At 54.8% G+C, this 18,599-nt stretch overlaps 10 protein-coding genes across 10 annotated transcripts in view; 3 read left to right on the top strand and 7 right to left on the bottom strand.

Moving 5' to 3' along the window:
• Positions 1 to 336: 336 nt before the first annotated feature.
• On the bottom strand, positions 337 to 1,311 carry GUITHDRAFT_55503 (hypothetical protein; the record flags this gene model as incomplete). Its single annotated transcript, XM_005828590.1, has 2 exons — positions 337 to 1,201; positions 1,253 to 1,311. Coding segments are annotated over 2 exons (924 nt in total), but the record flags the coding sequence as incomplete, so codon positions are not given.
• A 790-nt stretch (positions 1,312 to 2,101) lies between these two features.
• GUITHDRAFT_141904 (hypothetical protein) lies at positions 2,102 to 2,825 on the bottom strand (the record flags this gene model as incomplete). Its single annotated transcript, XM_005828589.1, has 4 exons — positions 2,102 to 2,186; positions 2,279 to 2,313; positions 2,372 to 2,435; positions 2,494 to 2,825. 4 exons carry the CDS (start codon positions 2,823 to 2,825, stop codon positions 2,102 to 2,104), a joined length of 516 nt encoding a protein of 171 aa, XP_005828646.1.
• A 681-nt stretch (positions 2,826 to 3,506) lies between these two features.
• GUITHDRAFT_112372 (hypothetical protein) lies at positions 3,507 to 4,249 on the bottom strand (the record flags this gene model as incomplete). The annotated part of the gene is made up of 3 exons (XM_005828588.1): positions 3,507 to 3,698; positions 3,763 to 3,810; positions 4,136 to 4,249. 3 exons carry the CDS (start codon positions 4,247 to 4,249, stop codon positions 3,507 to 3,509), a joined length of 354 nt encoding a protein of 117 aa, XP_005828645.1.
• A 928-nt stretch (positions 4,250 to 5,177) lies between these two features.
• GUITHDRAFT_112371 (hypothetical protein) lies at positions 5,178 to 5,920 on the top strand (the record flags this gene model as incomplete). The annotated part of the gene is made up of 3 exons (XM_005828587.1): positions 5,178 to 5,300; positions 5,617 to 5,664; positions 5,729 to 5,920. 3 exons carry the CDS (start codon positions 5,178 to 5,180, stop codon positions 5,918 to 5,920), a joined length of 363 nt encoding a protein of 120 aa, XP_005828644.1.
• A 519-nt stretch (positions 5,921 to 6,439) lies between these two features.
• Positions 6,440 to 7,712, bottom strand: GUITHDRAFT_112370 (hypothetical protein; the record flags this gene model as incomplete). The annotated part of the gene is made up of 5 exons (XM_005828586.1): positions 6,440 to 6,592; positions 7,038 to 7,083; positions 7,178 to 7,212; positions 7,271 to 7,334; positions 7,393 to 7,712. 5 exons carry the CDS (start codon positions 7,710 to 7,712, stop codon positions 6,440 to 6,442), a joined length of 618 nt encoding a protein of 205 aa, XP_005828643.1.
• A 2,865-nt stretch (positions 7,713 to 10,577) lies between these two features.
• GUITHDRAFT_153792 (hypothetical protein) lies at positions 10,578 to 11,128 on the bottom strand (the record flags this gene model as incomplete). The annotated part of the gene is made up of 2 exons (XM_005828585.1): positions 10,578 to 10,806; positions 10,838 to 11,128. Coding segments are annotated over 2 exons (208 nt in total), but the record flags the coding sequence as incomplete, so codon positions are not given.
• Positions 11,129 to 12,735: 1,607 nt separating this feature from the next.
• GUITHDRAFT_141902 (hypothetical protein) lies at positions 12,736 to 13,947 on the top strand (the record flags this gene model as incomplete). The annotated part of the gene is made up of 6 exons (XM_005828584.1): positions 12,736 to 12,790; positions 13,350 to 13,422; positions 13,478 to 13,642; positions 13,701 to 13,794; positions 13,879 to 13,914; positions 13,942 to 13,947. 6 exons carry the CDS (start codon positions 12,736 to 12,738, stop codon positions 13,945 to 13,947), a joined length of 429 nt encoding a protein of 142 aa, XP_005828641.1.
• Positions 13,948 to 14,691: 744 nt separating this feature from the next.
• Positions 14,692 to 15,405, bottom strand: GUITHDRAFT_112366 (hypothetical protein; the record flags this gene model as incomplete). Its single annotated transcript, XM_005828583.1, has 1 exon — positions 14,692 to 15,405. The coding sequence occupies one exon, from the start codon at positions 15,403 to 15,405 to the stop codon at positions 14,692 to 14,694; it is 714 nt and encodes a 237-aa protein (XP_005828640.1).
• An 802-nt stretch (positions 15,406 to 16,207) lies between these two features.
• GUITHDRAFT_112365 (hypothetical protein) lies at positions 16,208 to 16,720 on the top strand (the record flags this gene model as incomplete). Its single annotated transcript, XM_005828582.1, has 3 exons — positions 16,208 to 16,240; positions 16,442 to 16,475; positions 16,524 to 16,720. 3 exons carry the CDS (start codon positions 16,208 to 16,210, stop codon positions 16,718 to 16,720), a joined length of 264 nt encoding a protein of 87 aa, XP_005828639.1.
• Positions 16,721 to 17,179: 459 nt separating this feature from the next.
• The window catches only part of GUITHDRAFT_112364 (hypothetical protein), a gene marked incomplete at both ends in the record, with an annotated part of 3,975 nt that continues 2,555 nt past the window's right edge, over positions 17,180 to 18,599 (bottom strand). The window contains one exon of the mRNA XM_005828581.1: positions 17,180 to 18,527. Within this exon, the coding sequence (XP_005828638.1) occupies positions 17,180 to 18,527 (1,348 nt within the window). The remainder of the gene's footprint in view (positions 18,528 to 18,599) is intronic.

Here is an 18,599-nt window from a genome sequence, read left to right as displayed (position 1 = left end):
CCCACTTTCTCCTCCTCCCTTACGGCCCAAGTAGGCAAGGCAGACTCCTGCGCTGATCTTGCAGCAGCTCGCCTTCCCTTGGGACTTCTTGTCCTCCCTCTCCTCTCCCACACGGCAGTATCTCGCAAGGCTCTCGCACAGCGCAAAGATCCTCCGTGGCTGATCGCTCCAGCACGCAAGTCGCACATCCTTGACCTCTGCAACATTGTGCGCCGAGAGGAAAGAGAGAAGGAAGGCAGGAGGGAGGTCTCGGAGCTCTGGCTGGGCTGACCTTCGCGACTGCGCCTTCAAGGTCGGGAGAGAGGAGGAGGGAGCGGGCCACGGCTTGATCTTGCGCAGGAGAGCAACGAAGAAGCCTCCAGTGTCATTCAGATGAGGATAGAGGCGGAGGCAGTGCTCGAGATCCGCCCTCTCTCCTTGCGGCCACATCGTCCTCCTGTACCGCTTGCCTCCTGCCCCCAGCCTCTCTCGCGCTGCCTCGTAGGAGGGGATCTCGCAACAGTCGTCGTCCAGAACCTTCCATGACCTCATCCCCCTCGCCGTCACAAAGTCACCGAGATGGTGCCTGCAGGGCACCAGCTCTACCGCTCCTCCACACCTCTCCAGCAGTGCCGCCACGACGCTCTCGTCCTCCATGGGGTTCAGGCTACAGGTGGAGTAACTCACGAGGCCGCCAACCTTGAGCAGGGCGATGGATCGCAAGGCAATCTGAAGCTGCAGAGAATGAAGCTGTCTCCCTTGAAAGTGATGCCAATGTCTCCACTTGTCTCGGTACTTGCGAAAAGTCCCATCGCCGCTGCAAGGGACGTCGCAGATGATACGATCGAACTCGCCAGTGCCGTCGTTGACGGAGGAGGGGAAGATCTGAGCTCTGTGCGAGGTGACCAGTACGCACGAGGACGCAGAGGATAGCTCCGAGCATCTCTTCGCAAGGATGTATGCCCTCTTCTCGCAAAGTTCGTTGGCTACAACAAACCCAGCATCTGCAAGGCTGCTGCTCTTGCCGCTGAACATCATGTCAATCGCCTGCGAGGTCTTCGAGCCCGGTGAGGCACACAGGTCAAGGATAGCATGCTCTCTCCTCACATCCAGCACGGCAACAGGGATCATGGAGGCTATCTCTTGCCTGGTCACGACCCCAGACTTGCATGCAGCAAGCAACCATTCTCGGAGAGCTCCCACGTCGTCGTTAGCAGCACGACTCTCCATGAGCTCTCCCATCCGTCCCTCCCCTCCTCCACCTTTCGCTGACAGCCTCAGCGCTCTGTCGTCCATGGGCAGCTGCCATCCGCCACACCACGGCAGCTCCTTGGAGCCAGCCTCTAGAGCTCGGGGGGCGTGCGCGAAGCAAGCCCGAGCTCTTGCCTTCATGAAGACATTTCCTCTCACTCGGAACGATACAGGAAGAGGCTTCATGAGAGCTGCAACCCCATCCTCGTCCATCCCCTGCGCTCTCCAGTGCTTCAGAAGCTCCTCCTTGCCAAGTTCTTCCTCTCGTCTCGACTCGCTCCTCTCTGCCTCTGCCTGGGCTTCTTCCTCCTTTGCTCTTCTCTTCTTCACCTTCACCATGCTCTTCTCCCTCCTCCTCTTCCCCTCCTTCCGTCTCTTCCTCTTTCCTCCCCCGCCCTCCTCCCCTTCGACCGGACGCATTCCCCCCCCCAGCATATCGCCTTTTACAATGAACTCTGAGGCGGGTTCGTCTCATTGACCAACAGGCACGGCCAGCTGAGGGCCACTAGGGCGGCTGCCGCCGTTGCGGATCATGATACAAGTAGAACTCAGTGTAGCAGTACATTGCCAATCATCCTGGAGGTAAAATTGAGTTTATTCTCCAATATTAGGCCTCGTCACAGTAAAAGAAAGGGAGACCGGAGCAAACAAAGGAGGACGAGGATAAACGAAACAGTGAATGATTAGGTTGGATCATTCTTGTCATGGTACACGAGAGCCTCTTATTGTGAATGACGGCGAACAGTTTTCACATCTGAGAGTTGAGACGGCAAAGAACTTGAGATCCTCCGCGAGTTCCAGGTCACAAGCTCCCTGTGTACTTCGCCTCGTTTGCTCTTCATCCGTATGAGCTGCACCACACACGCTTAGCTCAACCTCCCCACCACAGCAAAGTAATGCTCTCCCCGACCTGCTGCTGCAAGTTCTGCTTCCTGATCTCTCGCTCCACGTTGGTCCTGCCATGACGACGTCCGGTCAGCTTCCTCACCCCCCCACCCCCACCCCCCACCCCACCCTCCTCTACTCCTCTCTGACTGCACTCACTCACCGAGACTTGCCGCACATCAGCTGCATCGCCTCGATCTGTCGGAGCCATGCACGTCATGATCCGTCAAGCTGCTACACATGGAGCTTGTCTTACATGCTTGATCCCCTCCGAAAGCCTGCGGATCTCGCGATTATACGATCCCATCTCGGCGAATAGCCTTCAAGACCCGATGGTCAGCAGCAGCAATCAGAGATGCGGTAGCATGCTGTACTCACGGTCGCTTCTCCTTGCAGGTCTGCAGGGCTTGCTCGTACACTGCTGGGGTACGTTTGACCATATCTTGTTCACTTCTTGGCTGCTCGAGGATACCTGCGTACTGAGACTCTGAGTCTCCCGCAGTCTCCTGCGCGGTGTAGCGAGGTTCCGCAGACTGATGGCTGTACAGGGTCTGTTGCGGCAGGTACGAGAGCTTGCTGCTTCGAATCTTCAGATGCTTGTTGTCCTTGTCTCTTGCGCAACAGAGAAGGGACCGAAGGAAATCGGCTGCGTCCTCGTAGTCGTCGGCGTCGTCGTTGGTGGCGCTGGTCGCTCGGATAAACTCTGGCATGCTGCTAGAGGGCTCGAGGCTGACTCGCAGATGCTACGATAGACTTAAATCAACAGACTGGTCCGGACCCTGACAAAAGTAGGAAGCGGGAGAGGGAGGGAGGGAGGATGGAGCCTGAGAGAGGGAGGACTGAGCTTACAGAGGAAGAGCAGGAGCAGGAGGAGAAGGGAAAGGGGAAGGAGGAGGAGGAGACCTTGGAGTGTCACCGCCTGCAGCAGGCAGAGAGGAGACAGCGACGGGAAATTAAAGCACCGGTTGGACCACCCTACCCTGCCAGAGGACTGTCAACTTTAGACTCAGACAAGGGGGTACAAAGTGCTCAAGGGGGAGGTAGGGTGCGGGAGGCCGTGAATAGACCCGGAATTCAGTCAACTCGGGGCTAGAGTTAGTGAACTCTTGGTTAAAATAAGTCAGGTCTTGATGCAGATAAGTCAGATCTGGGTTAAAATAAGTCAGAACTCAGTCAACTGAGCAGTATCCGACCGTGCCCTGTAAAGAGAGCTCGCCTCAGACCCATCGCCGGCCAGAAGTCAACAAGATGACTAAATCCGGACTTGCAGGTGTATCCTTGGATATACTCTCCGATCATGACTTACCTTGTAAGTGCACGCATGAGAACTTCACGGTGCGTCCGACACTGTTCTATGTCGGACTGATCTTCTACTTGACCTTGAGTAAAGTCTACGGATAAGCCATGCGATCGATACACCCCATGATGGCCTGATCATGCAAGGCCAAGCGACGAAGCAGACACTGTTGGACCAGCTTCTGCTTGATGTCTCGCACGGTCATGCCACGCTCATTGTTGATCTCGCCCATGTCAGCAAGGCTGCTGCTATTGCCGCTGAGCATCTTGTCGATGTCCATCATCGCCTACGGAGGTCATCGGTCCCAGGGCGCAGAGGTCAAGCATAGCCTCGGCATGCTCTGACCTCACATCCAGCACGGCAACAGGGCTATCACTTGCCGCGTTCAAAGTACAGTACTGCCCTCGGAGTTGGTGAGCAAGGGAGGGGGAGATAGCAGATCAAGCATACGAACAGCTCATGAATGTAGAGTTTATTGACACTTCAGGTATGCTCTAATCCTACATCAAAGCCATCAGGGCTCCCACTCGAGTGTTGGGCAGAATCTGGATGAAGGAAGGACTGGGGATGCTTGAAGGTCTATAACGAATCGCCCCTCGGACGTCCCTGCCAATCCCATGCAACAACGCATGGCGTTGCAAAGGCAGCTGATCACCATACCCGGCATGCTCATCCACCTCAGATAGGAACGCCGAAGATGCCGAGGGTGCAGACCAAGATCACCGCCACGGATATGAAAAGAAGCGGGTAGCTGATCAGCAGCACAAAGCGCCTCAGGTCGATGGTTGGCGCCTCCTCTCTGATGATGCGCGGGAGCTCTTCGATCTCTACGGGCATTCAACCCTGGGCACAGCAGATACGCCGGAATGGAAGCGAGGGAGGATGGAGCCTGACAGAGGGAGGACTGCGCGGGAGTCTCTCGAAGGAGGGAAACTTGCTTCCGGGGTACATTTCTTGCACAATCCCACCCTGCCAGAGGACTGTCAACTTTAGACTCAGACAAGGGGGTACAAACCCTTGAAGTGGTCAAGGGGGAGGTAGGGTGAGGGAGGCCGTGAATTGACCCGGAATTCAGTCAACTCGGGGCTAGATTTAGTGAACTCTTGGTTAAAATAAGTCAGGTCTTGATGCAGATAAGTCAGATCTGGGTTAAAATAAGTCAGAACTCAGTCCCTGAAAGCAGGGACAAGTTTGCCGTCTCATGAGACCCACCGCTGAGCTTCCCAGAAGTAAACAAGATAACTAAAATCAAACCTGGTTGCTGGTCTGCTATGATGTATGGATACACTGCTACATTCGATGATTCAAATTAACTTCTCGAGTACAAGTGATACTGTGACAAATACGAGTGATACCACCTGTCGACTTCTGGCCGGCGATGGGTCTGAGGCGAGCTCTCTTTACAGGGTCGGATACTGCGGGAGTCCTTTGCTCAGTTGACTGAGTTCTGACTTATTTTAACCCAGATCTGACTTATCTGCATCAAGACCTGACTTATTTTAACCAAGAGTTCACTAACTCTAGCCCCGAGTTGACTGAATTCCGGGTCTATTCACAGCCTCCCGCACCCTACCTCCCCCTTGACCACTTTGTACCCCCTTGTCTGAGTCTAAAGTTGACAGTCCTCTGGCAGGGTGGGGTGGTGCAAGAAATGTACCCCGGAAGCAAGTTTCCCTCCTTCGAGAGACTCCCGCGCAGTCCTCCCTCTGTCAGGCTCCATCCTCCCTCGCTTCCACTCCGCCGTATCTGCTGTGCCCAGGGTTGAATGCCCGTAGAGATCGAAGAGCTCCCGCGCATCATCAGAGAGGAGGCGCCAACCATCGACCTGAGGCGCTTTGTGCTGCTGATCAGCTACCCGCTTCTTTTCATATCCGTGGCGGTGATCTTGGTCTGCACCCTCGGCATCTTCGGCGTTCCTATCTGAGGTGGATGAGCATGCCGGGTATGGTGATCAGCTGCCTTTGCAACGCCATGCGTTGTTGCATGGGATTGGCAGGGACGTCCGAGGGGCGATTCGTTATAGACCTTCAAGCATCCCCAGTTCTTCCTTCATCCAGATTCTGCCCAACACTCGAGTGGGAGCCCTGATGGCTTTGATGTAGGATTAGAGCATACCTGAAGTGTCAATGAACTCTACATTCATGAGCTGTTCGTATGCTTGATCTGCTATCTCCCCCTCCCTTGCTCACCAACTCCGAGGGCAGTACTGTACTTTGAACGCGGCAAGTGATAGCCCTGTTGCCGTGCTGGATGTGAGGTCAGAGCATGCCGAGGCTATGCTTGACCTCTGCGCCCTGGGACCGATGACCTCCGTAGGCGATGATGGACATTGACAAGATGCTCAGCGGCAAGAGCAGCAGCCTTGCTGACATGGGCGAGATCAACAATGAGCGTGGCATGACCGTGCGAGACATCAAGCAGAAGCTGGTCCAACAGTGTCTGCTTCGTCGCTTGGCCTTGCATGATCAGGCCATCATGGGGTGTATCGATCGCATGGCTTATCCGTAGACTTTACTCAAGGTCAAGTAGAAGATCAGTCCGACATAGAACAGTGTCGGACGCACCGTGAAGTTCTCATGCGTGCACTTACAAGGTAAGTCAAATGATCGGAGAGTGTATCCAAGGATACGACTCGTGGCTGCATCAGGGACCTCAAGCAGTGATAGTGATGCAACTTCGGAGGGCAGCTGGCATGGACAACTTGACGGTGGGGTAGGTCCGAAACTATGCTTTGATAGGGTAGGGGCCACAAAATAGGAACAAGTACACCGCAAAAGGCATTCAAAACCTCTCAGAACACTACCTAAGTGAATATTGCTCAAAGTGCACGCAATACCACCCAGCGACAGGTAGTCAGTATAAGGCTTCCTTGGCTCCCATGGGTTGTACTGTCTTGACTAGCTCCCGTCGAAGTACGCATCTTCTAACGTAGTTGTTTACCCTCGACCGGGTTATCGATGGCGTGCTCAAGTACTGCTCGAGCCCCACGGATGAGCCATGCGATCGATACACCCCATGATGGCCTGATCATGCAAGGCCAAGCGACGAAGCAGACACTGTTAACAGTACCAGCTTCTGCTTGATGTCTCGCACGGTCATGTAACACTCCTTGTTGATCTCGCCCATGTCAGCAAGGCTGCTGCTCTTGCCGCTGAGCATCTTGTCGATGTCCATCATCGCCTACGGAGGTCATCGGTCCTAGGGCGCAGAGGTCAAGCATAGCCTCGGCAAGCTCTGACCTCACATCCAGCACGGCAACAGGGCTATACTGCCCTCGGAGTTGGTGAGCAAGGGAGGGGGAGATAGCAGATCAAGCATACGAACAGCTCATGTATGTAGAGTTCATTGACACTTCAGGTATGCTCTAATCCTACATCAAAGCCATCAGGGCTCCCACTCGAGTGTTGAGCAGTATCTGGATGAAGGAGGTACTTGTAGGGCTTTCAGGTCTATTCTATCGGCGAGCTCCGGACAGGGGATGGCAACGATGTATCTGAGATTCTCCGCGAGTTCCATGTCACAAGCTCCCTCTGTACTTCGCCTCGTTTGCTCTTCATCCGTATGAGCTGCACCACACACGCTTAGCTCAACCTCCCCACCACAGCAAAGTAATGCTCTCCCCGACCTGCTGCTGCAAGTTCTGCTTCCGGATCTCTCGCTCCACGTTGGTCCTGCCATGACGACGTCCGGTCAGCTTCCTAAACCCCCCACCCCCACCCCCCACCCCACCCTCCTCTACTCCTCTCTCTGACTGCACTCACTCACCGAGACTTGCCGCACATCAGCTGCATCGCCTCGATCTGTCGGAGCCATGCACGTCATGATCCGTCAAGCTGCTACACATGGAGCTTGTCTCACCTGCTTAATCTCCTCTGTCAGCCTGCGGATCTCGCGATTATACGATCCCATCTCGGCGAATAGCCTTCAAGACCCGATGGTCAGCAGCAGCAATCAGAGATGCGGTAGCATGCTGTACTCACGGTCGCTTCTCCTTGCAGGTCTGCAGGGCTTGTGCGTAATCTAGGCGCATACGTTTTTGTTCACTTCTTGGCTGCTCGAGGATACCTGCGTACTGAGACTCTCCCGCAGTCTCCTGCGCGGTGTAGCGCGGCTCCGCAGACTGATGGCTGTACAGGGTCTGTTGCGGCAGGTACGAGAGCTTGCTGCTTCGAATCTTCAGATGCTTGTTGTCCTTGTCTCTTCCGCAACAGAAGAAAGGAAACCGAAGGAAATCGGCTGCGTCCTCGTAGTCGTCGGCGTCGTCGTTGGTGGCGCTGGTCGCTCGGATAAACTCTGGCATGCTGCTAGAGGGCTCGAGGCTGACTCGCAGATGCTACGATAGACTTAAATCAACAGACTGGTCCGGACCTCGACGAAAGTAGGGGGCGGGAGAGGGAGAGAGGGAGGATGGAGCCTGAGAGAGGGAGGACTGAGCTTACAGAGGAGCAGGAGCAGGAGGAGCAGAGCAAGAGAGCTTGTCGTGGGCGCAGAGGTAAAGGAGGACAATTACGCGAGCCACACCCACCCTACCAGAGGGGTGTCAACTTCTCAGGGGGGACAAGGGGGTAGAGGGTAACAAATGGGGGGTATGGTGTTTGAAGCCGGAAGATTGCCGTCTATTATTGGGGAACATTGTGCCGGAAATAAGTCAGAACTAGGTTAAAATAAGTCAGAACTGAGTAAATTAGCATGTCTCGCCAGAAAACAACCCCAAAGATTGTGAGTTTCAGATTGACAGGAATAAATCCTAAAAAAAAGGTCAATGGGAGAGGCAAGAAGTGTGTTATTTTAACCCAGAAGTAGCTTAAATTAACAGGAACATGGCTGAAGAATTGATCTATCTGCCCAGACAAAAAAGAACTCGCCTCCTTCCAGGCTCCCAGTAGTCAACAAACCCTCAGGCCCCTCTACCGGAGGCAGTCAGAATAAAGCTGACTCGCTGAACTCAGCTTCGGTCATCGTGGTTTGAAAATGGACCTGAGGGATCCGGGGTCAATTTCCGGGCCGGCCGCCCTCGGAGCCTTTGACGTATGAATACTTCCTACCGTACGGTAGAGCGGCTGATCATCGGATGGGATAAGAAAGGATTGTGTCTAGCATCTTCTGTCGTTTCTACCGAAAATCTTTAGAGAGCCACTTCACCCTCAGTCACTCTCGGGTCCTGCAATTTTGCGTGGGTCTGGAGGAAGGTTGCCTCAAATTCTGCAAGACCATCGAATGCCTGTTAGGACCCCATTCTTTTGCCAACCCATTCCCAGACCAGGGCGAAGGTGAGTCTGATAATTTTGATCCCACGGTAATCATCATGATCGACGCAAGAAATGCCTTCAATGAGATCTCTCGCCAACGGCTATTTGACATCCTCCTTGCTCCCGAGCATCGTTGTGAAAACTTTTCCCAAGGAGTCCTTCCGTATGTTCATCAATATTATGGCCAGGCAGGTAAGTTATTTCTGAAACATCAGCGAGAGACTCGGGCTTTTTCGGCCACCACGGGAGTTTCTCAGGGGGACCCCTTGGCGATGGCTCTCTTTGCGCACACCACCTTCCCTTCCCTGGTCAAAGTCGCAGAGACCTTTCCCGACTGTGTCTTCCCGGCCTATGCGGATAACATGGCTGTTATTGGAAAGCTCTCAGTTGCCGCACAGGCCACTGCATCGCTGGTTGATACTTTAAAACAAGAGCTAGGATTGGAGATTCAACCCAGAGATTCGCAGATATTCTCCTCGTCCTGGTGCGAACTTCAATCTAGTCAGCAACAAGCCATCCAAGAGCATATTTGCAGCAGGTACCCGGGCTTGCAGCAGTTTGCCTTCCGCGGCCAGGGGATCATCCTTGGAGGTATCCCGATAGGATCTCAGTCCTTCCAGCAAGAGTTTATCACTGCCAAGGTGAATGCCCTCAATGCTGAATTGACCCAGTTGGAACAATTTCCCATTGCGTTGGGTCTCAAGCAGCTCTTGAAAACGACCCACGTTCCCACCCTCCAATACTTCTTGCGTGGAATTTCCCCGGCCTTGACAGCTGCCCAGTGCAAGTGCTTTGACGTCGCGAATCTCCGTCTCCTGGCGAAGGTGTTTCAGTGGCCACAGAACCAGGCACAGGAGGGTTTATCTGACCTGCAACCTGCCCCTGACACCCCTCCATCTGACCTTCACTTTGCCTATTTCAAACGTCAGTTGCCTTATAGTGCTGGAGGAGATGGGTTCACCCCGCAGGAGGGCGTGGCCCACACCGCATTCTGGTCGGCGACTGCCAAGTTTCTCAAATGGGCGGGTGAAATTGCCATCTTCCAGCATTGGATGTTACCTACACCGCCACTTTTCCACCGGATCAATTCTGACACTGAGCTTCGAATCCGCCAACCGCAGCAAGCGGACGCTGGGGATGTTGTCCCCATGCTGGCTGCCTTCTTGGACACTCACAGGCACTTGATGGAGCAGGGCATCTCGGCGTACACCTCCTTGGCGGAGCTTCCTCAGGCGTGCGACAATGGCTGGATCCCCTCGCCGGAATTATTTGGGACGTCGGGCAGTGCGCTTTTCATCCCCGCCCAGCGGGAGCTCACGGCTCAGTTCCTCTCGGAGTTTCCTCGGTTCCGCAGTATTCGGGCTCACCTTTCTGAGCGCCAGAGATCTTTGTTGGCACACCACCCCAGCTTCTCTACTCCCCTTCGAGTACCAGGCCACCCGGTTGATGAACTTCTGTCTCAGTTTACCCCTCAGCGCACGATTTGGCACTCGATCATGGAAAGTACAAACCTTGGGATCTTTGAGCAGCAGCCCATCAGCTTGGTGGCTGCCGCTGACAAGTTTCTTCATGGATTGCCGGTTGACCTCCCGCCGCACTGCGATAGATGCCATCATCTTCTCCGTCATCCTGGGGGGACCACACACATGGCAACCTGCAGGCACCGCAGCCAGTTATGGACTGATGCGCATGAGAAGTGCAATGCCGTCCTCAGTACCCTCATCAAAGATTCCGGAGTGAGATGCCGTGTCCACGTGCAGGGCGTACCCGGCACCAGGCAGAACGTTTCCCAACATGGCCCTGAAGATCATCATGTAGGGGACTTTGAACTTCCACAACTGATGGCTACTGGAGGCGGATGGCATGGGTTAATCCTGGACTTCAGCATGTCACATGTTTTTGACAATGATGGAATCCCGGACCTCGCTCGGAGCAAACTGCAAGCGGCAGCACAGCGGAAGATCCGAGGGCATCGTAATGCATATGCTCAGCACGTCCCGCCAAAGGCCTTTCTTCCCATCATCGCCAGCACTGATGGCCTCTTGCAGGACGATGCGTTGCGCTTTCTGTGGTGGCTGGCGGATCGCTCGGCGAACAAGGAAACGGTAGCGCTGGATGGTCTCTCGGCCTCGCAAGACGTCTCAGGTGATCCGACTTGCAAACGCATCCGGTCCAGGATCTTTCGTCAGCTCAAGGCCTCCCTGTCCTACGCTGCCATCATCGCGGGTGCATCCCGGTATGCGTCTCATTCCTTCGGCGGCGGCCACCGCGACATCGCTGGCATGGCGGCGCGGGGGGATTGTCCAGCGCGCAGTTAAGTGAAGGTATCAGTTAAGTTTGGGGGACAGCAGTCGGCAGGTTTAGGTTTGGTTCTCGCTGTCTTTTCTCTTCTCGCCGTTTGGCCTGTGCGACAGTGTCAGGGTCAAGCCTCCTCGACTCTCCTGATTGTCCTCGTACTGATCTTTAACTTTTGTTTCCGAGTCAAGTTTACCGCCGAATAAGAAAGATTGACTCTGTGAGGTTCTTGGAGGCATATATAGCCTACTGAGTCACTACAGTTGTCTGATCCGACCGGACCGTCAGACTCCGGTGTGCTCCCCTCTCTCAGCTGAACATGGGATGCACCGTGATGCTGCCGTTGTGTTGCTCAAAGGTAAACGTGTGACTGGAATGGTTCTACTCGGCTATGAGCAAACAAGAAAGTTCAACATTAAAATATTGGCAAGTCATTTGCTTGAAACAGAATTTACAGTCTCGAGGGTCTTGTACTTGGTTGATATCCTCTGACAATTCCAAGCATTCAGCTCCTTGCGAACTTCATTCCTCCTTTCTCGAAGTTTGAAAATCTTGGATAGAGAAAATCGCTTACAGGTCGTCAAAAAGTCATATGCAAAAGTTACCTGTGTCCTCAGCTCTTTTTTCCTTGCTTCTCTGATTTCATTTTCTCTGTACAATAATTTTCGCTATCAATCCATGATGCAGAAATTTGATTAGATGCATACCGAGCTTTGCCGAATATAAGCTGCATCGTTTCGATCTGTAAACAGCACGGGCTCACTTCACTTCCGATTGAACATTGTGCTACCTGATGAAACTCATGCGTGAGAGTGTCCAACTTTGCATCCAACTCTTTCATCTCGTCAAATAACCTGTCGACCCATTGTCAAGATCAAGACTCATTCACCGTGACAACCATACGGTCGTTTGACGTTGAAGTCCCTCAAGGTTACATCATAGTCATACTCGACCTGCCTCCTAATGTGGAGACCGCTGCCATGCCGGCCCTCACAAGCAGCGGGATTCTGGTGGACATCCTGCACTTCCAGCATGTTGATCGGGCGGAACGCTGGTGATCGCTGGCGCGAACATTCCTCTTGTCTCATGTGCCCAAGCTCCGATTCCTTGCAGCAAATGATGGACGTGAACGATGAGATGACGTTGTTGTACTGTCGCTCGAACCCCCCGAGCTTGTTCTCTCCCTCCTCCTCCTCCATGTCGTCCCCAGCCGTCGAGCATAACAACCATGCAGCCATGAGGGGCCCCGGTAATTCCGCAGTCAAACGCACGGACCCGTGGCTGAGGGTAGGTAGGGGTACGGTAACAGAGTCAACCCCCCACCCCCTATGCTTCATAGTTCTTGTCGCTTCAAGATGGGTGGGGTATTCCTCAACCCTGCTCTTCAGTGCCTGCCGGGGGCGGGGGTGGGAGGTACAATAATCGCTCAAGTCACTCTTCAGTCTTTTACTCAAAGTTAAGTTAAAAATCAGTACGAGGACATTCAGTCACGACCCGTTGAAGTCGCCTGAACTTCCGAAGGGCCCACTGACGTACCCGGGGCCCGGGGCCCGGACTCCCGGCGAACGTTTCACTGAGTTTACCGTCCGGTTACAAGTATGCCATGGCGTAACCGTTCTTGCCACAAGAACCGTTACGTTGGTTACGACGGGCTTCCTCCGCCACTGAACCACGAGCATGCAGTCGCCTGGATGGGGGGATGAGGCGCGGAGGGAGGAAGGAAGGATGGGAGGGAGACAATGCCAGTCTGACGCATGAGCGAGATAGGATGGGAGAGGCATGTCGAGGAAGGGGTGTGAGGAGAACAAGTGGGCACAGAGGGATCAGAGGTTTGGTAAGAAATCGACAGAGGAGCGAGGAATCAGTGGTGTTGGGTGGGAGATGAGAGGATAAGCTAGATTGAGCAAGAATCTCGTGACCTTTTGGTAATCAGAATGAGATGTAGAGTAGAGGGTTGAAGAGGTGACCCCAGCTCTACCTTAGGAGCGACAGGTCATCCCATGAAAAATGGCGGGAGGGAGTAAAACGTGGTACAGCAAGCACGCAATCGTGATAGAATGACGTGAGGGATTTGTTTTCGGACGAATCATTGTTTTCGGACGAATCATTGGTGGAAAATGAAAATTATACAAAAGTCCGCGAGAAAAGACAGCGGAACTTGCGAACAAGATCAGTCTGGGGATCTTTCTCATGACAACTTCATGGTGACCAGGCCCGAAGTGGAGGCTCCCTCGATGCCAACTCATGAGGAGACACAGCAGGCGATCGAATGTGCGTAGAACTAATAAGATAGGAGGAGGAGGGAGGGGGGGGGGGGGCGGGGGGGGGGACTAGGAGGAGCAGGAGGAGGACGAGGAATGACTTCTATCTTTTGCTGTCAACAGCGTTTGCAGGAGCCGAGAGTAAGGCGATGAACGAAGTTTTGATGTCTGCCATACAGGAGATCGCAAGGACAGGGATAGTTAGGTAGTTCCTTCGCTCTTCTCGGCATATCTCCTTACTTGTTCTGACTTGTCTGCAGCTACAACTGGGCGAGCCTCGTCCATCTATTGGTTTTCCAGCTGAAGAATATTCTTGAAGATAGCAGCGAGCAGTTCCCGGTTATCCCTACGCCGGGCCTGGCAGGGGAAGCAACGTACCAGGAGAGCTGCAACCGGCTCTACAGCATCCTCGCTCAGTTCCACGGGTACGTTGTCACAAGTCCTTGTGCCCTCCTGTTGAGTTGTGGCTTCCGTTTCCTTCAGGCCCCCCTTCACAGTCCAGCGACTTTGCGAGCTTCTACTCTCGCCTCACCGACATCACAAGACGAAATTGAAACTTTTAGCAGCCGTTGACAAGGTAACATGAAGTGCTCTCCTGCTTGCTTCGACCACTTGAGGTGAAGGCAAGCTGGGCGTGAGTTTGATATTGCTGTCTGCGCAGCTTCTGTCGGTCACAACCATCGTGTCAGAGCATGAGGTGTGCGACTCAAACTTCGTGGCGCAGGTCTGATGGCGAGGACAGACAGAGACAGAGATCAAGACAGAGATAGAGGGGAAGAGAGAGCGTTGCACCAGGAGAGACTGTGCTTGAGAGGAAGGGGAGAGGTTGAAATAGTTCAGAAAGAAGAGGGGAGAATCGGAAATTTTGGCAGAGAGAGATTGGATTGTGACGTAGTGGAATTCGAAACCTGACGTCATCGTAGGACAACCAGGTTGCAGACACGCCGATGGAGGACAGCTCCGAAAATCCTCCATCGCAGGATGGGGAGGGGAGTAAGATGGAGGGGACGGACGGGACAATCAAGGAAGGGGACGACAAAGGTGAAGCACTTGAGCTGTAAACATGCAGAGCATGGATGATATGTCCGCAGGCACCAGTGAGGAGACAAAGATGTCGGACGATTGATATAGGGACGAAGGCTTCATCTGCTGTACGCTATCCTTTCTTTCGTCCTCCTTCGACAAGTTTTCCGCCCACACTTAGCAGCCGTGCATACTGCGCCAGCCTGCAAAAGAGGAGAACGACGCGAGGAGGGCGATGAGATTTGCTAGTCTGCCTGTTCAATGCTCTTTCTCTCCTCCTCCTCAGCCCCTCCCTCTCTTCCTCCTCCTCCTCCTCCTCCGTCCGTCACTAGAAGGACCTCCCAGCTCTCAGAATTGACTTTATGCAGACCTGAAAAAAACTTGAACTGTTGATAACTGTAAGTAAAAACAAACATTTCAGTGCTCTCCATTGCAAGTTTGCAACCAACTCTCAACACACCTTCTTCTGCTGAACGTCGTCCCACATCCCCTCAAAGTCTTCTTCCGACCCCACAGACCTCCTCCCTTCTCCAGCATCGTACTCGAAAGCTACTCTTCCTCCTGCCTCCTTCTCCAGGATAGAGATGAAGTCATCCCAGTGCACGTCAGGGTCAACAACTACGTCGAAGTTGCTCGCAGGGTTCTCCACGCTCGAGCACAAGAACCGCACGCCTTCCAATTCTTTCTCCTCCTCCTCCTCCTCCTCCTCCAGCTCTGCCTTCTCCTCCATCATGGGTGCCCCGAAGATCGGCATGTCTCCTAACGTCGGAAGCACCCTCCGCTCCTCCTCTGGCCGAGCACCATAATGTTTCTCATGCACAGCCCACACACCTGCCAGCTCTGCATCGGAGTACCCGACGAAGAACGGATTCGTTTGCTTCTCAACCTTCAAGGTCGTCGACTCCACGTCGATAGCCTGACTGTCTGCTGCATTCTTGTAGAAGGACTCGTATCTGCTCTTGCCCGCTCTATCGAAGATGCTCTCTGCTCCCTCCCTCTCCTCCCCGTTGCCACGCCCATCCTCGTTCTCGCATCTGAGAGGTAACGAGTGTCTGACAGGTCTGTGAAGGATGCGGGGGACAGGAGGCAAGAATCCGCTCGTCGGAGTCTCTTGACTGACCAAGAGGACGATGAACAGGAGGAGACTTGTCAAGTTAGTCGCCATTCCTTCTCTTTCCTCCTTCGTTGCTACCTCCCTTGCTACCAAGGGAGGGAGCCTGTGGTAAATCCCTTCACTTGGAGTACCCCTACCCCCGCAAATAAAGTTATAACCACCCCTGGTTCATCCCTCTACGTGCAGATGGCCGACTGGGACTCTATCGTTGACGTGGAGGCTTCATGGAGACAAGTAAGAGCCCCCGTGCCCTCCTGCTCCTGCTCCTGCTCCTGCTCCTGCTCCTGCTCCTGCTCCTGCTCCTGCTCCTGCTCCTGCTCCTGCTCCTGCTCCTGCTCCTGCTCCTGCTCCTCCTGCTCCTCCTGCTCCTGCTCCTGCTCCTGCTCCTGCTCCTGCTCCTCCTGCTCCTCCTGCTCCTCCTGCTCCTCCTCGTCCTCCTGCTCCTCCTGCTCCTGCTCCTCCTGATCCTGATCCTGCTCCTCCTTGACTCCTCCTTGACTCCTCCTTGACTCCCCCCCTCTTTGCCTTGCTCTTTCATCGTTCCTCCCTTAGGAGCGATCATCCCCGTAACTTTGGAATCTTACGATGCTCGTTAGGAGGGCGAGCGAGATGGGGCGGTAGCGGGAGAGCAACAAGGTTTAGATGTCCTGCTCGTCCTACTCTTTTCCTTTCTATTCCCCCGCCTCTGCCCCACCCCCCTTCTCTCTTCCTACTTCCCTCCTCCCCATTTCTTTTCTTTCTATTTCTGCCGCCCCCCCCCTCCCCCCCCCCCTCCCCCGCCATCCCTCCACCGTCTGACCCACCAGTCCTGCAGGAAGAGAGCAGGGGCGTGTCATCGGGCTTGACAAAGGCCATGAGATCGGGCATGAGCTTGGCTACTACGCAGGTAGACAAGGAAAAGGGGTTGAGGAGATGATAGTGAATAAGGAGCAAGAGGAAGGAGTAGGGAGGGAGAGAGGTAGGAGGGGATGGGGGAGGAGGGAGCAGGAGCAGGAGCAGGAGAAGGAGAAGGAGAAGGGGAGGAGGAGCCGTTTTCTTCTCACCAGTGATATCGAGGCCTGCAGGATGTGCTCAAGCATGGCTGCAGATCGATTCGGCACAGCAGAGCGCTCCAGAAGCAGGTGAGCAGCAGCTTCTTCATCCATGAGCTCTGAACCAGCACGCACCAGGGATAGAGACAGCAGCAAGAGAGCAGCAGCAGCAAGAGGAGGAGGAGGAGGAAGGGAAAGCAGCCAATCCTGCTCCGAGCGACGTGGCAGGGCTGCTCAAGGGTGTGGACATGCAGAGGCTGCACTTCACGGATCGAGGTAGGAAGACGCTTCACCAGATCATCGAGCTAGTCGACTCCTTCCCATCGAAGACGTAACCAACCCTGAGGTTAGCCTTGTCTCTCCTCTTCCTCCTCCTCCTCCTGTCTCTGCCTCCTCATCAGTAGCATCATCGTCATCATCGTCATCGTGAACATCATCGTGAACATCATCATCATCATCATCATCATCATCATCATCTCCTCTTCATCCTCCTCCCCTTTCTTTCCTCTCACTTCTTCAAACTCTCTGCTCTATCTCTGATGCTTTCCTCGCACAGGTATCCGATCGCATTGACAAGATCAGGAGCAAGTTCAAGGTCCTTCACCTCCTTCCTCCTCCCCTCTACTCCTCACTGGTTTGCGGGCAGGTCGCTGTTTCCCAGCTGGGGCTAGTGCTGGAGGTCAACCCTTACTCTCGTTCCTTCCTGCCCCTCTGCTTTTCCAGCCCCGTTGCCCTAAGATGCCTTCATGCCCTTCCCCACCTCCTCTCCTCCTCCTCTCCTCTCCTCCTCCTCCTCATCCCTTCCTCTTCTTCTTCAGCTTCTTGAGAGCGGCGGCAACGATGCTGGGGACTTGCGAGCTCTTGATGTTATGACTCCTTGCAAACTCCCTGGCCTCCGCCATGAGCGACTTCTCATCTGAGTCGCTGAAGAAGGGGAAGAGCAGTTGGGCTCCTCCCTGCTCCTGTCGCAGCTTCACAGACCCCAGCTGCTTCCTGGGAACCTTCCTGGCTGCCTTGGGGAACAGCTCGTGCTCCTCGTCCTCCTCCGCAAACTCCCCTTCCTCTTCCCCTTCGTTCTGCTGCTGCCTCATTGGAGGCTCCTTCTTTCCCGTCCTCCTGGGTTGCTCCCTTGGCTGTTCCTCTTCCTCCTCTTCCTCCCGCTCACCCCCTCCCTCTTCGCCCTCGTCTGCCTCATCTTCGAAGTCCTCGAACTTCTCCCCGAAGCTGTTCCCCTGCTGGAAACCAGCAGGAGCTGAGAAACTCCTCCCCTCCGACTGCCCCCGCAGGGCGTCCAATGCCCCCTTGACGAGCTGGGAACGGAGCTGGGGGTCGAAGCCATGGGAGGAGATAAAGCGATCGACGTCTTCCTCCACCCCTTTCCGGTCGCTCCCGTCATGAAAGAGTGGCAGCTCGAGGGATTGGGAGGGGTCCTCCCTGCTCTGAATCCGCAGCATCGCCAGAGGCTGGCCGGTAGGTGAGCTCCTCCTCCCTCGAGTCCCAACATCCTCCTCCTCCTCCTCCTCCTCCCATCCTCCATCCTGCAAGGCGCTGTCAAGAGCATTGAAGGCGCTTTGCAGCAGCTGCTCGCGGTAGCTCGAGGGGATTCTCATGGCCTGCATGAAGCGATCGACATCCTCCTCCACCCCCTCGACCTCTTCCGGCCCGTGGTAGATATGCATCATCGTCTTCCTCCCAGCGTCCTCCTCCCCCCGGATTTCGACGGAGGCCAGCGGCTTCATCCCCTTCCGTTCCGGGGAGAGAGGAGGAGAAGACCGCGAGCGAGACGAGGAGGGGCGAGTAGCGTCCGGGTCGAGGAACGAGATGCCGACCATCCAGCAGATCACTCCAATCGCAATGGCGAAGGCCAGCAGGGTCCAAAGTTGCCTCCTCCTCCTCTTCTCTGCCTCCTTCTTCCTTGACCTCTCCACCATGGCATGACGGGCAGCACTGGAGGAGGCGTGCGTGCCAGGGTCGACGCTCTCCGCTCCGCTCTCGTACTCGGACCCGCTGTCGGCTCCTCTCCTCCTCCCGTGCTTTCCTTTCTTCCTGCTCCTGCTCGTCGATCGCCTCCCGCCATATGAGCGACTCTCGTCGTCCTCGTGCTTCTCCTGCTCCTCCTGTTTCTTCTTGGCGGCTAACGAGCTGTCGCGCGATGCAGCCTTCCCCCGCTTCTCTCTTGACCGCCCTCTTGCCCGGCCTCCTCCTCCTCCTCCT

The sequence above is a fragment of the Guillardia theta genome (genome assembly GCF_000315625.1).
Source record: "Guillardia theta CCMP2712 unplaced genomic scaffold GUITHscaffold_58, whole genome shotgun sequence".
In the NCBI taxonomy this organism is placed as follows: Eukaryota; class Cryptophyceae; order Pyrenomonadales; family Geminigeraceae; genus Guillardia; species Guillardia theta.
This window is presented reverse-complemented; position numbering and strand designations above follow the sequence as displayed.